We start from the raw sequence: 15,731 nt of genomic DNA on the forward strand, positions 1-15,731 counted from the left end.
AAAGTACTATAATAAGTTGATTTTATATTGAATGAGACATAAATGGAAGATTATGAAGAAAATACCCCATTAATTTGTTTTAACTTTTTTATTTCTTCAACAGTTTCTGAGATGAGAAAAGAAAATCATCATGCATATCAGCAGTATACTCTTAAATGGGATGATAGGCGAAAGTAAACATTTTAATATTGCAATACATATATATAATATAGTATAGTAGTGAGTAGTTGAATCTCTCATATCAATGCAGAAAGAACACCTGGACACGAATTTGACACTAGATTCTGCTAGACTGCAACGAGGACCACCTTGTACCTTTGATGACACAAGCACACACACTTCCATTGAATTTCTTTTCTGCATCCTAAGATATCATCATGTGAACCCTATGGGTTGGATATATTTTCTAGTTTTACTTTTTAAAATCATTATTCTGTGTATCCGTCTGAAAATGAAACTCTTGATGGTGGAAGCAAGTTCAGACCATGTTGTATATATGTTGGACAGATTCTGTAGAAGAAAATATGAAAACGTCTCCCAAAACAGTTTCTTATACGTAAGATACTCATACTGCAATCCAATCCTATCACAGAGTATCATATCTCATTTTTACCTCAACAAAAAAATAATAATATTTTAATTATTTTTTTTTATCCTTTTTAATTCATTATTTTTATCATTTTTAAATTATTTATTTTAATTTTTTATAATGATATGATGTGATGATATAAGAATGATGAGAATAATAAATTAAAAGTAAATCAAAAAAATTAGATTAAAGTATTATTATCCAAACAAAAAATTAGCACATCACATTTATCATTTCATACACACATTAATCATATATTCTCCTCATATCAATGTCTTAAATTACAAAAATAATTATTTTTAGTGGAGGTTATATTTAACGTTTGTGAGAGTTTTAACCCCACTAATGGGTTTACCAGGGGTTTACCATTCTCCTAAAAGAGCCAGCGTGGCTAAGTGATTACTGGAGGTTTTTAGCAACCCCTGGTAAAGTGCAACTTACCTGGGATTTTTGAACCTCTGCTACTGCTTGAGGTTTTCCAAAACCCCCACTATTGCTTGAGGTTTTTCAAAACCCCTGCTATTGCTTGGGATTTTTCAAAACCCCCACTACTGCTTGAGGTTTTTGGAAACCCTCACTATTGCTTGGAGTTTTTTGAAACCCTCATTACTGCCTAAAGTATTAAATAACAATATTTCATAGCAATATCACAGTAGTGATCTTGCCTCACAATATTTGCATCAATTACATATGAAAATTAAACTTCTTTCTACCAACTTTTGTATATCTTTCTTTAGTAGGCATATCCATGGGAAAATAATACGCAAGAAATCTAAAGAAATAAACTATTAATTAAAGCATTAAAGTATATATATATATATATATATATATATATACACACTTACAATATAATTAAAGAGCACCCGCTCAATATACAAAACATATTAGTTATAATTATTTTATTTACATTTACAACATTAAAAAATCATTAACATGAGTTTTCATAGATTCATAGTGTAGAATTGTTTCACATCCCTTGAAAATACAGACATATAATAAAAGCACATAAATGAGAAGCTAAACTTTGCATAGGAAGTCATCATAATATAGATAGTTGGAGGACAGAGCATAGAAGCGAATGCAATATTTGCTGCATAAATAAATTGATTAAATTAGCCATTAGTTATGGCTTCCCTTGCTTCAAATTCAACAAGAGGAACAACCATAACCACTTCATCAAAAGAACCGCATTAGATGAAACATTAGCAAAACCTGTAAAAAATATTTGGAACAATTAAGACATGAGGGATTGAGAAATCAAAAAAATAGTGGAAACTGTTTACTTTATTGGATTTACATCTTATACTATAAATATTGCTTTTATAGATTAATTAGAGTAAATAATTAATAAAATTGTAGTTACTATATTCTAAATGTAATAATCAATTCACAATTCACAAAAATAATATGTAATAGTTACCAAGACGATGAATCACAAGGTATGAAGCCAGACACGGACACGGATATATATATATATATATATATATATATATATATATAACAATTACAATTCATAGTCTAAAAAATTGAAAGTTAATATTTATATAAAAAACAATCCACCAATTATACTTCATGATCTAATAGAAATCAAGATAAACAATTATAAAAGAAACAAAGTCTAGCAAAAGAAAAAAAAAAAACATAAGTAAATCATGATGTTTAACTCTCATATTTGTTCATCTTCATTGAAAAATGCTTCTTCTAATTCTGGTTCATCAAGAGATAGACTAGCAATCTGAAGAATTCCGCTGTCTTTCAATGAAAAGTTATCTCCTCCAATATCCCACAATTTAGTTTCCTCTTCTTTGTACTTTGAGGAGTTTTTTGAGAGAAGACGAAGATTACTATGGATAAATACTAAATCTTCCGCCCTTTTGGGAGTCATCTTATTTCTTTTCAAAGAATGTATAAAAGATTCAAGGTGTGCACTACACAAGGAGCCTAATAGATTGAAGAAAATTTTGATTCTATGATCATACCTGTTGCCTTACATATTGCTGCATTGTTTGTGATAATTTGTACCACGTTTTTTGGTCCAACTTCCATAATTACATCTCTCATGTGTTTGGCAATAAAATCCTTGTCTTTTGTCTCACCAGATCCATCTATTGCTTTCAAAAACATTGGTCCACTCTCATTGATAGCCATAAAATTGATAAGAGGTCTTCTTTGAGGGTCGCTCCATCCATCGCTAACAATTGTCACACCTTTTGGCTTCCATGAATTCTTTATAGGTTGCAGAAGATTTTCTACATGAGCTCTTTCTTTATCAAGCAGTGGACCTCTCAATTTATTATATGATGGTGGTACATATCCACTAAGGTTAGAAGTATTGGCAGCGTAAGAAAAGGCACTCCTATAATAAGGACTTCTTGCGAGATGAAATGCTAATCCTGGAGAATAAAACATCCTTGCAATTTCACAATCAAGAGCATCTCTAGCTTGAATGTTGAAAGAAGCTTCTAGAGGACCCTTGAGTTTTTGGTGAACACCACCACTGCTTGTCTGCTTTCTTTCCTCAGATACAGGTGGTAGAGAGACCTTTTTCTTCTTTGAATTTTCAATTTTCAAAGTTGCTTCATTATCCAATCTTTTAAGCTCAGCAAGTTTTGTCGGATTCACCTTTGGACAAACTCTAACCCCTTCGCCCTTAATTTTGAGAGATGAGCTCTCACTCGAGTGTAAGATCCATTAAATTCAAAATCACACAAAGTACAATTGACCATATAGTTTCCACCACCGAGAGTTTTTCTTATCTTTTAAAATATCTCCAAAGAGGTTTTGTTTCATCTTCTTGTTCAATAGCTTGATTAGGTCTACTCATCTTAATTTCCTATAATAAAATAAATTGAAAATACAAAATTTACTTAATATTTAAAATTTAAAAAATAAAACAAAAGTATATAATTTAAATAATTTTTATACATAATAAATTTATAAAATTAAATTCAAAATATAAAATTTATAATTTTATGTTTATAATTTAAATTATAAAATAAATTAAAATTATGTAACGCATATGTATTGAAATCTGAAATTAAAAACTAATAAAGTATCATGTATAATCTAATCATAATATAAAATATAATCATTTATAATATAATATATTTTTTAAGTAATGTTAAATTATTAAATTATTTTATATTGTAAAAAGAACAAGGAACATAGTACCCTCACATGTATAAGTTATAACAAATATGATGGATGCATAGAATAACATTAAGTATTAAAAAAGTTAAATTATTAGCATTTAATGGATGGATTTAATAAGTAGAAGGAAAAGAGTGTGTGGATAGCATTTAATATAGAAGGCAAAGAATTTAATAGATAGAAGGAGAAGAGACGTAGAGAGTACTTACCTTTTTCTACACACTTCTTCTTCTCATTATTTACTTTTTTTCTCCTGCTCAAAATATATATCTTCTTATTCTTCTATCCGAGCTTCTTCCTTCTTCCTTCTTCCTCCAAGAGCTTTCTTGCAATGACTATGTGTTTCGCTTACTAAATCTCAACGTTTCTTTCTTTTACCTCTAACTGATTTCTTTTTTCTTCGTATATTGTGTAAGTCTCGTTATGTATTTATAGGACATGTATAAGGTTTTTGTTATTAAAAGATAAAATATAAGGATATTCAAATAGATATATTTGAAGATTATTTTGTTAAAATTTTTAGTTTTAATTCTATATAATTTATTAAGATTTTTAGTTAAGATTATTTATATATTTATCTTTATTTTTTATTTTTTATATAAAGTAATTTATTTATATTTATTTGAAATACGAAACATGTATCTAGTAATTTATTTATATTTATTTACATATAAAAAATGAAAGATGTTATAGATTAAAATTAATTATAATATAATTTATTATATACTGATAAAACAAATTAAAATCTCTTTAAATAAAATATTATATTAAGAAGGAAGAAACTTTTAGATAAAGTGAAAATGTGATAACTGAACAAATTTATTTGGGGATCCGTAAAATTAAAACAAAATTTATATAAAATAACTAAATTATTAAATTAATAAGAATATGATAATGTTTTCTTTTCAGATTTTTCTTTTTCTTTTGCTTAATTTTCCCTTTCCTATCTTCAGTCTTCTCTTTTCTGTGAATTTTCTTGCAACGTAAACGGTGTCAACTCTGCAACTGCGTCCACATTCCACCTTTTTGCAGCACTGCAACGTGTCTTTTCTGCGTCCAGAGAGAAGGTCGTGTCCGGCCCAAAAAACAGCGTCTGACACCGCGTCGTGCGTGCTTCCGGCAAGTGTCCGTGTCCAGTGCGCCTCCAAAACGGGGAAGCGTGGCTCGGACGCCGTGTCGGAGCTTCCTAGATCACAAGCATACAACATATTAACAAATTGCTAAGAGGAATAGTGTTACTTTTTTCACACTTTAATTAAACTGCATAATAATTAAAATGCATAAGAATCTTTCAAATTATAAACTAGATTAAAGTTTAGATTTACTAAAATCAATAAAGATCCATGAATTATATGTAAATTTATCATCCATATCACGTCCCTGGTGTAAATTATTGAAAATAAGTCCAAAATATGCCTGAAATAAAAATAATGAAATGCAATCTTATTTCAAAAAATGCTTTAAATAATGAATACATACTTGTCACCAACATATGGAAATCCCTTTCTGGAATTGGCAGGGATACTTCCTTGTAGACAAGGTATGATCACTGACATTTCTTGCATGATTTTAGCATCCTTGCTATAGCTTTCATAACACCGACCCTATCTTGGATTACTACAAACCTATAATCAATGTTTCAGGAGTAATCAGTAACATCATCAAAGAAAAAGGTACACATTTGACAACCTCAAACCTGTATAATAAGAAATTTTTTAAAAGCTTATCATTACACTCTTTCCTATTTACCGCTATGCATGGAGCAAAAACATAAGGAATCCCTGTAGCCCTGACTTCAAGAGCAGTAGCAACACCAATCCTTTCTGCCAGATCTGGATCCCTATTCATCAAAGATTATTAGAATGGAATAACCTATGTTTTAAACATACAGAATTGACTGCATACCTACAGAAATGGTTCAGGTGACTATGTCAATTATCAAATTAGAAATGAAAAGGTCTATTAGTTATCAAATCTTGTTCATATGGCACATACCAAGAAAATAAATGATAATAAATCTTGAACTTGCCTGGTACATCCAAGACCAACATTATGGGGAAATGTGGTTGCATTGTAGACATTATTGTGTCCATGAACAACATCAATACCATAGATCATTGGTATACCCAATCTACTCTCCAAAGCTCCTTTATGAAATTCATTTATCATATTAACCCAATCTTTGGCAGTAGCCTTTGGAAGGGGCTCGCTACCACCACCACTCAATACACTCCTTGCACACAAATAAAATAATTTCCTATCTTAATTCAATTTTTCATCAATCACTCATCCCGGCTTCTTTCAGCTTCATAAGTATTACGAGATTATAAAAGTAAGAGGATAAAAATAAACTATAGATTCAAAAGGACGTATTCGTATGAACAAATATAAAGTTTGTAACAGATTATGAGAGAAAAGGAACTCAAACTGAAGCCAAGGAAATAAATAGCACGAATGTTGCAACTTTCCCACTTTCTTAAGGATCACTTTCCTGTGCGTCTTCATATTTAGTGAATTAAATCTAGTGATTATGAATTCAGTGAAGAAGATGATGATAAGGTAATCAACACTTAAGTTGGGATTCAAACTATCTAAAGGAAATCCCCCAGGAGTTGGTGCTATTCATGTATTATGACAAATTTTACATTTTGAGAGGTCATAGGTTTTGAATAATACAATTGTCTCTTCCTGGGGTGAAGTATATGTAAGTAAGTTCTGTTTCAACCCAAATACTTCCCTTTCCTTGGAAAGAGATATCATCCCCTTCCCCAAAAATATCTTGAACCCAAAAAAATTGATGTCCTGGGACAACACACAGTTATCAATAAAAATGAACTATATTTGCAAGGCATATAATTACACGGAAGAAATCCTTCTACATAAGTGAATAGGAATATCACAAGCAATGTCAAACATATGTTGAAAAACAGGAGACTCATCACAATTCACTAATTTTCTTTGATACCATGACAAAATGATGGAAGTAGCTATTGTGCTTCCCTGTCTCATTTCGATTATTGGTACAGTGCAAGCATTTTTGTTAACTGGAGAAACTGCTACTTTTACCTTTTGTTACATTAATTGCCTAAAACAAATCGAACTGAAGTTTTACTAAATAAGGCTCAAGTAAAAGATAGGATTGAAAATGTCATGTTTACTAAATAAGGCTCAAGCAAGAGATAGGATTGAAAATGTCATGTTTCACTGCATAGTGACAAGATTTTAGATGAACTAATAATTGCATATATGGTAGCAAGTAAAAATTATAGGACTTCAACTTACCGTAGTAGATACATGAGTTTTATCACTTATTGCACCCTCCCTTACAAGACCAAAATCTGAAAATTTGGGATGAAATTGCTTGTCCAGTAACACATTTCAAGATTTGAAATCTTGGCAGATCACCTTCCAATAGAAACAAAATTAAAACAAGACAAGATTATAAACAATTAAAACAACTACAATGTTCAATTAAAACAAGATTAAAACAACTATCTTAAAGGATAATCAATTACAAATGTGAAACATGTCTCAACTACAATGTACCTAAATATCTAATCCGTTGTGTAGATAATACAATCCTTGAGCAACACCGAGCATGTACCTTCCAGACCACTGTTTCAATAACATCAATGTAGGTTAAAGTTAGACTTGAGAGAATGACAAGAAAGGATTAATTGAAAAAACCTAAAATAAAATATAATTTTTAATCATTTGAACCTAATACACCACACTGATTTCAAAATTTGTTACACCATCGAAACGAAGATCCTTACCAGAAAAATTCTTACATCGCGAGACAAAATATAGAATAGAACGCTCCATAACAGAGAAAGCATGGCATCAACATAAACTTGGTGAAATCCCTAGAACGCGTGGCATCACAAATTCGCAGAGCATAAGCAATGTGAACCCTACTAGCATTATCTTAGCCTCGCCGATGAGCGGTTGACAAGAGACTCCAACATGAATGGCAGAGAGCGAAGGAGGTTGAAGATGAAAGAGACAAAGGAAGAAATACGAAACGCCAAAAAAGATGAAAGAGGGAAACTGAACAAATAAGCAGAAACATATTAAGTGGGAGAAAGAATAAGTTGAAATTAAAATACCACTTACTCTAATTGGGGTTTGATAAAAAAAACCCTTGTTAGTTGTCAAGGGTTTAAAAAACCTCAGATATGCACGTTACTTCCCGGAGGTTAGCATAACCTCTCTTAAATAACCCCTTTTAAAATTAAAATTTCTTGTAGTGTAAGTCATATATCGTTGTTAATTATATATATAATGTTAATTATATATATAATGTTAATTATATATATATAAATATAAAAGGAGAAACAAAAATAGTACATAAATTTAATGTAATTTAATATTTAAGATTGACTTTACAAATATTCAGTAAAAATATCAGTATACCGTCAAAAAAATTTAATTAGATTCTAAAAAAACTCTTTATTTTTATATTATTTTTTTTCATATTACTTAATTTGAGATTTTAATGAATAATCTAAAATATATCTCTTTTCACTAAAAGTCTCATATGTTTTGAAACAAACATATAATACATTATCAACATATTTATTTGAACCACTCTTGTTACTCGTATTTTGTAGAGACTCATGATGGTGACAATTTTTTACTGTCATCAACTCTCACCATCTTGTACATTAAACTCATTATCAACAACTTTCACATAATTGTCGCTGACATACCGAAGATAGAATCCATCACCAACACCACCTCGACCAAATCAAATCTAACTAACAATGCATCAACAAAGTCATCCCACAAAAAGAAATCATCAAGACTAATCTCTCTTCGAATACACAATACATAACATTGATTTTGGTTAACATGACAATTAAAGACTAATTTTTGTAATAATCAAAACTTTGATAGCTAATTTTAGTGACCAATTTAAAAATTACTTTAATTATCAATAATTTTTAATTTAATTGATATATAAATTAATTAATATAATGACAAATTATTTTTAATTTGATGTAGTGTCTATATACTCAATAGAGCCTTATATACCTAAAAGACTCTAAAAGAGTCATTAAGAGTGTTCATATTACTTGATCTGAATATCCATTTCACAACCAATCATTTGAAATTAATATATGTATTTAATGAATTGATCTGGTGAAATAGTGACAAACTTCATGAATGAGATCACAATAACAGGAACGATGACAAATTACTTTATATGAAAAAAAGAAGTTAGATGTCGTGTCCATTTACCTGAATCAATCACAATTGGCAGTTAAAATATGTCTTTTCAAAGTATTTCAATTTATATCAAATAAACGAACAAATAACTTTAATATTATACATTATTAGACTATATGCAATTATATATAGTCACTACAAAAATTAAAGGAATTACCGATGAATCTACTAACGAATTTATCCGTTGTTTAAAGGAGTAATAAATTTCCCGTCCGAATATGTATTATCAATGAATTTTAATTCGTCGGTACTTACATTAAAATCTGTTGGTACTTACATAACTTAAAATTCGTCGGTAAAATCCATCGATAATTTAAATTTTTTTTACCGATGAATCTACTGACGAATTTATCCGTAGTTTAAAGGAACAAGAAATTTTCCGTCCAAATATGTATTATCAACGAGTTTTTCCGTTGGTAAAATTCGTCGATAATGTAAATTTTTGTTTATCGACGAATTTATCGATAAATAAATCTGTCGATAAAAGGAGCGAGAAGGTTCATATTAATGATGCTCTCATGTGAGGATATGAGTGGGAAGATTCGTATGTTTCGTGCTCACACTTGAGGGTTGCTGCGAACGGAGAGGTTCGTAGTTGGATGGATCACGCGTGTTGAACTATGGGAGGGGAGGTCCGTAGAGTTGGACTACGAGTGGGAAGGTTCGTAGAGGTTGGACTACGAGTGGGCAGGTTCATGGAAGCATGATATATCCTAGGTCCATGGTTAAGTATTTGTATGGTGTGCTTGGAATAGTAGTTTCAGGTGCATAATGATACTTAGAGTTTTACACGACTTGTGACTAATTTCTTTGGAGGTGCGTGGTCTACGATGCTTTGGGTGATACCTTAAGGATGGACTTTGTTGTGACATTCCTTGAGTTGTGGTTCAGAATGGTATCTCTTGAGTTATGGCTTGGGATAAAGGGTAAACACGTGACATTCCTTGAGTTGTGGCTGCCATCCCTTGAGTTGTGGCTCGCGTTGACGAATGGACACGAGCATTCCTTGAGTTATGGCTCGGATTGGCGAGTGTTGCCGGTGTGAGTATGCAAGTTGTAGCTCGTACGAATTGGTCCAAGAAGATTGCCATCTTCGACGTTAGCCGGTGAGTTTGGTAGTCTTGAGACAATTATGAACTATGGTTCGTATTGGGAACTCCACTTGGCGTTACGGAGTGTGGTCCATAACAGGTTTCTCGCACGTGTTCTTCAAGTTGTGGCTTGTAGGTAGAGCCAGTAAAGAGTATCTTGAGGTTATCATCTAAAGACGTAGAACATGGATAACATGGTGGTGGTTGTGTGTTATGGAATCAAAGGATAGAGTTCCTTTGATGAGTGTATGCATATATATATATTTGAATTGTATATATAATTTGATACTGTTAACTCACCCTATCTGCTTGTATTTGACAATGATCGTGTAATGCGTTACACGAGAGCAGATAATGTTGCAGGTGAGGCATAAGATCGGAGAGAGGGCTAGCTAGGAAAAGCTTTTACTGAGTTTTTATTATTTATGGATTTAAGATATTATGTAAACATTTACGTTTATCTGACTTGGAACTTGTAGTGATATTTAAATTTTATTGATTTTAATTTAATAGAGATTTAATAAAGGTTTTTATTTTCCTTCGTTTTAGGAAAAAAGGCTGTTTAAATTAATGCGTATACATTATCAATTTTATTTATTTTATTTTAAATTACTAATAACCGACCGGGATGTTACAAGAAGGAGATGAAGAAGAAGGAGAAGAAGGAGTAGGAGAAAAAGAAGAAGAAGGAGAAGAAGAACAATAAAGAGGAGGAGAAGAAGAAGGAGGAGGAGGAGGAGAAGGAAGAAGAAGAAGAAGAAGACGAAAAAAATGAAAGACGAAGGAAGAAGAAGATGAACAATGCGTGTTATTTACCGATGAATTTTTTGGTAATTACCAACAGATTTTTCGGTCGGTAATTACCGACGGATTTTTTAGTCGATAATTACCGATGGATTTTTCAATCGATAATTACTGACAGATTTTTTAGTCAATAATTACTGACAGAACATGATTATCGTCGGTAAAATTTTATCGACAAGTGTTTTATGAACAAATTTTTGACTCTCGATAATTCCGATTTAGTGATGGATTTGATCATTACCAACGAATTTTGACTATCATTAATATCGGTTTTTTTTTTTTGTAATGAGTGTTCTGTTTAGTAGTATTAGAATTTTATATCGGTTAATAGAAAAAATAACTTTAATATTTTATTGGTTCGGATTGATGGAAAAAAATATACTTTTTTATATTAATTTATTCATGAATGCTCTTTCCGTAAAATTTTTAAAGAGTTTCACAATATATAATTAAACTTCATTTTAACTAGTATTTTTCTTCATTACTTTTTATTTAACAAGTATACAAGGTTGTTCTTGGTAAACCTTCTAAATCTAATATAGTATTAATATAAAGAATAATAAGTTTTCTAAGACACTAACTTAATTACTTCGAATTCTTAATAGTATTTTTTAGTTATTATTTCTGACGATAAACAATTTTTCTTTTTCTTTTATAGAAAACTACTAAAACAATTATCTTATAGAGAAAATATATAGGAAAAATATCTTTTAATGAGAATCTAACTTAATGAATGGATGATATTATAATTATTTTCTCAAAGGCCAAAAGGGCTGAGATAAATCATGTAAGCTCTTTTTTTTTTTTTCTTAATCAAATTTTGTAGTGTGTTCATTCTTCTTTGTCTTTTAGACTTTAAAACAATATCCACTGTGGAGACAATCTTTTATCTACGAAGGAAATTTTGTGATCTTTAATTTGACCATATCTTACATACATAAAAATAGAAAATACATAAGAAAAATAGACTTTTTTTTTTATATTTGAAATATTATTTTTGTACGATTTGTCACATTCTTAATACACTGATCAAGACCCGGCAAATAAGTGAGGCTAAGAATAACATGCGCGATATCTTAATTTAATCAAGTTTTCAAATAAACTCTAATTTTTTTCTATTAATAATAAATTCTAGCATATACAAATTAGACTTAATAATATTTTTTTGTCTCTATATTTGCAGTAGTTATTAAATATATCTATTTTATTTATTTTTACTCAACATGGTCTCTATAATTTAAAAAAAAAAACTTAATATGATCTATTCTGGTAGATTAACATTAACATTATTCATTTCATATTATCCCTTAGATTGAACAATAAACGCATTAACATTATTCATTTCATATTGCCCCTTAGATTGAACAATAAAAAAGTAGTAAACCATATAATTATTAATGGAATACTTAATTGTTAATTATTTATTATACTCAAATACTATTTAGGTCACTCTTATTTGTTATTGCAGGTAGATAGTTTTGGTGAATATATATGGCAAACAAAAGAGAAAAAGAAATAAAAAATGGAAAAATAAACTAATTTTGATGTTAGGCTCTTGTAATTTGAAATTAAATTTATCTTCAGAAGTTGATTTGCTAAAGAAAAGTTATTCCTCATTTATACATGCAATGCTTGTTATGTTATGTGAAGCTTTCGACACACTTCTATTAAACATCTTTACTATAAAATTTACATTATTAAACATCTATATCTATAAGTGATCACATAATTAAATGTTAGTGAGTGATCTAATAACCCTAATAGTAAGAAAAGATTCCAATTCTATCATAGAATTTACATTTTGAACATAATTCAATCCTCCAGAACTTATTTCTATTTTATCATTTCGCTATTCATGATATAAAATCTTTTAAAAGAACTCTCGTTATTTGTTTTGTTGGAAAAGAAGTAGTGAAAATAAAAAGAAAAAATAGATTTAATTTTTTTATTTGATAGGACAAAAATAGGAAAGAGAGAATTAAAAAGTGAGTAGATCAGTAATATTTTTCCATTCTATTTTTCACCTCTCTTCATATATATTTTATTTTTCTTCGACAAACACTTTTAAATTTCACTTTATATGTCGTATATTTTATTCAATTTTACTTTATTTTATTATCCTATATGACAAAAGTTCAATAAATAACGTGTTTAATACAAATAAGTCATAACTCTTTGGTTTTGCATTTGTAGATCTAGAAGATCATTTTAAATCTAACTTTAATTTCTGATTTGATAAAAAAAACATAATATAATTGTTTTCTAACTCATTTCCACCAACTTTTTCTATTTTCTAAGTAAATTAAATTAAGATTTTCTGTTTTTTTTTTTAAAAAAAATTGTACTACATTTTTACATTATATATGCATGCATCCTTCTAAGAAGATCATTGTAATGTTTTCAAAATCTTAAGAAAGTATACGTGTAACGTAAAATTGAGAGACATGAAGATTTTTGAACAAACGGAAAATTTATATAAAATTTTTGAAAACTAATGTACCAGTGTAATTTGATAAACCATGTTTTCAGTCCTATTTATCTCGTCGACACTAAATGAACAGTTGGGTAAAGAAGGAAAAAAAAAAAGGATAAATAGAAATAGAAAATAAAAATGAAAATCGTGTAATACATAATAAACAAAATAAAAAGAAAAAAAAAATTAAAAACAGTGAATCTGATTCATATTTGGATTACAGTGAAGAAAGCGTATTTGAGTTTCCCTGCTTTTACTGTGTGTGTTCAATTGTGTGCAACTAAGCAGAAGAGGGGCATTAGATTTTGCGTTTGAGGATGAACAGAACAAACGTGCATGAATGGTGAGATCAGAATGCAGAGAGTGATGCTGAAATCTCGTCAAAGAGAGACAAAAAATTAAGATAGAAACTATAAATGAAACGAGAGAGAGGAGAGAGATGAATTGATGATGAGAGTGTTGTAGCCTTTGAACACGCAGGGTGGGGACTGAATCAAATCCTAGATACCCGAAAAGGATCACGAAATATCTGTGACACGATTCTCTCTCACTCTCTCTCTCTGGGTTTTCTAAAATTCCTCGCCCACCAACCACCTTCGAATTCATGTCCATTTACTCTCTCTGTCTTCTCTGCACCATATATATCTATATGTATATCTATATGTATATACACTCACACACCATATCCTTACCTTCATACAACTCTTGTGACTTTCGACTTGTGTTTCTCTACTTTTCTCTCTTCATTTATACACGTCTTGTCACCCAACCCTTTTGTTTTTCCCTTCGTCCTCTTCTTCTATACAATTAATACCTTTATTAATTGCTCCCAACTCTGTTCATTAGTTTACCTTTCTGCATCTCTCTATCTTCTTACTATTACTGTAATACTAATCCCTTCTTCCACATTACTACCATTTACTACTCACAACAGAGACCAAAACCAGGACACAGTACCATTTATTCCTCTGCTTATTTATTATAAGTATCACCAACAACACCAACGCATGGCTGCACCTTCTTCTTCAAATTGGGTCATGGAAACCGCTCATGATGTTCCTCATGTTCTGGCCGTCGACGACAACCTCATTGATCGAAAACTCATTGAGAAACTCCTCAGGAATTCTTCTTGCAAAGGTACACCTTTATGCCAGTTTTACACGTTTCTCATGTTCAAAAATGGAACTGCTTGCTTAGTACTACCACCTTTGTGTTTGAAGCTTTCGTGTTTGAGAAGTTGTTTGAATGGGCCTTTTTGTTGCGTTTGGGGTTCATTTGTGTGCCATTGTTGATTGCTAATGCTGTTTATTTGCTGCAGTTACAACTGCAGAAAATGGACCAAGGGCATTGGAGTTATTGGGCTTGACAAGTGGTGGACAGAACAGCATGAACGGTGTAAGTCTTCATTTCAGATTAACCAAATGTTTACCAACATGTATGTTTCTTAACTGTGTAATATAAGATTAAACATTTGTTGTACAATGTTTACACCTTTAAGAGATTTCAATGTTTAACATATATTAATCAGGTTCTATTGTTTACCACATTCCTTTTACCAAGCTGGTAGTTGGTGCTAACTGGTTAATACTATCTGCTGCTTTGTAGAGATCCAAAGTAAATTTGGTAATCACAGACTATTGCATGCCAGGAATGACAGGCTATGAGCTACTCAAGAAAATTAAGGTACTACTGCTTTTTACTCTTTTTGGCACACAGATACATTCATTAACGTAATATTAATAGCCCCCACAACCTGCATTCTATTTTAAACAGGAATCATCTGTAATGAAGGAAGTCCCTGTAGTGATAATGTCTTCTGAGAACATACCCACACGGATTAACAAGTAATTTCCAACATTTCTTATATATGTTCAATGACAGTTTTTTTGGCTCAATAAGTCTATTCTGTTGTTAAATGTGTTCTGTGGTTGCTCTACTGAAAACAGGTGTCTGGAAGAAGGAGCTCAGATGTTCATCTTAAAGCCCCTCAAACAATCTGATGTAAAGAAACTGACATGTCAGTTAATGAATTGAGAAAGTGAAATTTGACTTTAAGAAAGTCTATGCAAGAACACAACTCTGAGATCTGTGGTCTGGTTGTGGGCAGAAGAACTCCAGAACCCAGAATTTATCATTGCCGTCTACTGCGGAAATATATAGGCCTTAACCAGAATGTTACCCTCTAATTGTGGTAGTAGTTTAGGTGTAGGAACGCATTTCATTGTTTTGAACATGCTTTACTTTCTCCACTCTTTCTTGTATTGACCTACACATTCCAATTTATTAAATTTCCTAGAATATATTTCATGTTCCTTTTCAATGTTTCATTTCATCTGCTTGGTATCAGAGAGGTAGTTAGTTTTAGTGCCAAATAAAATTGCAATTTGCAAAT

At 30.6% G+C, this 15,731-nt stretch overlaps 1 protein-coding gene and 1 long non-coding RNA gene across 2 annotated transcripts; one reads left to right on the plus strand and one right to left on the minus strand.

Moving 5' to 3' along the window:
* Nucleotides 1–4,453: 4,453 nt before the first annotated feature.
* On the minus strand, nt 4,454–7,918 carry LOC114164496 (uncharacterized). The gene is made up of 3 exons (XR_014984569.1): nt 7,286–7,918; nt 5,219–7,144; nt 4,454–4,925 (listed from the first exon to the last, which is right to left on the minus strand). It is a non-coding gene; the product is annotated as an uncharacterized LOC114164496 (long non-coding RNA).
* Nucleotides 7,919–13,683: 5,765 nt separating this feature from the next.
* Nucleotides 13,684–15,666, plus strand: LOC114162105 (two-component response regulator ARR17-like). The gene is made up of 5 exons (XM_028045881.2): nt 13,684–14,476; nt 14,658–14,734; nt 14,945–15,022; nt 15,113–15,183; nt 15,286–15,666. Exons 1-5 carry the CDS (start codon nt 14,347–14,349, stop codon nt 15,371–15,373), a joined length of 444 nt encoding a protein of 147 aa, XP_027901682.2. The 5' UTR covers nt 13,684–14,346; the 3' UTR covers nt 15,374–15,666.
* The last annotated feature ends 65 nt before the right edge of the window (nt 15,667–15,731 follow it).

The sequence above is a fragment of the Vigna unguiculata genome, chromosome 9 (assembly GCF_037176805.1).
Source record: "Vigna unguiculata cultivar grain cowpea cultivar isolate G323 ecotype 2 chromosome 9, ASM3717680v1, whole genome shotgun sequence".
Taxonomy (NCBI): Eukaryota; Viridiplantae; Streptophyta; class Magnoliopsida; order Fabales; family Fabaceae; genus Vigna; species Vigna unguiculata.

Excerpts from the sequence above, each read along its gene's own strand:
- LOC114162105 (XM_028045881.2), top strand. The coding sequence starts at position 14,347 with ATGGCTGCACCTTCTTCTTCAAATTGGGTCATGGAAACCGCTCATGAT. Across the intron at positions 14,477-14,657 it reads CAGGAATTCTTCTTGCAAAG|TTACAACTGCAGAAAATGGA; the intron begins GTACACCTTTAT and ends TATTTGCTGCAG. Across the intron at positions 15,023-15,112 it reads AGCTACTCAAGAAAATTAAG|GAATCATCTGTAATGAAGGA; the intron begins GTACTACTGCTT and ends TATTTTAAACAG.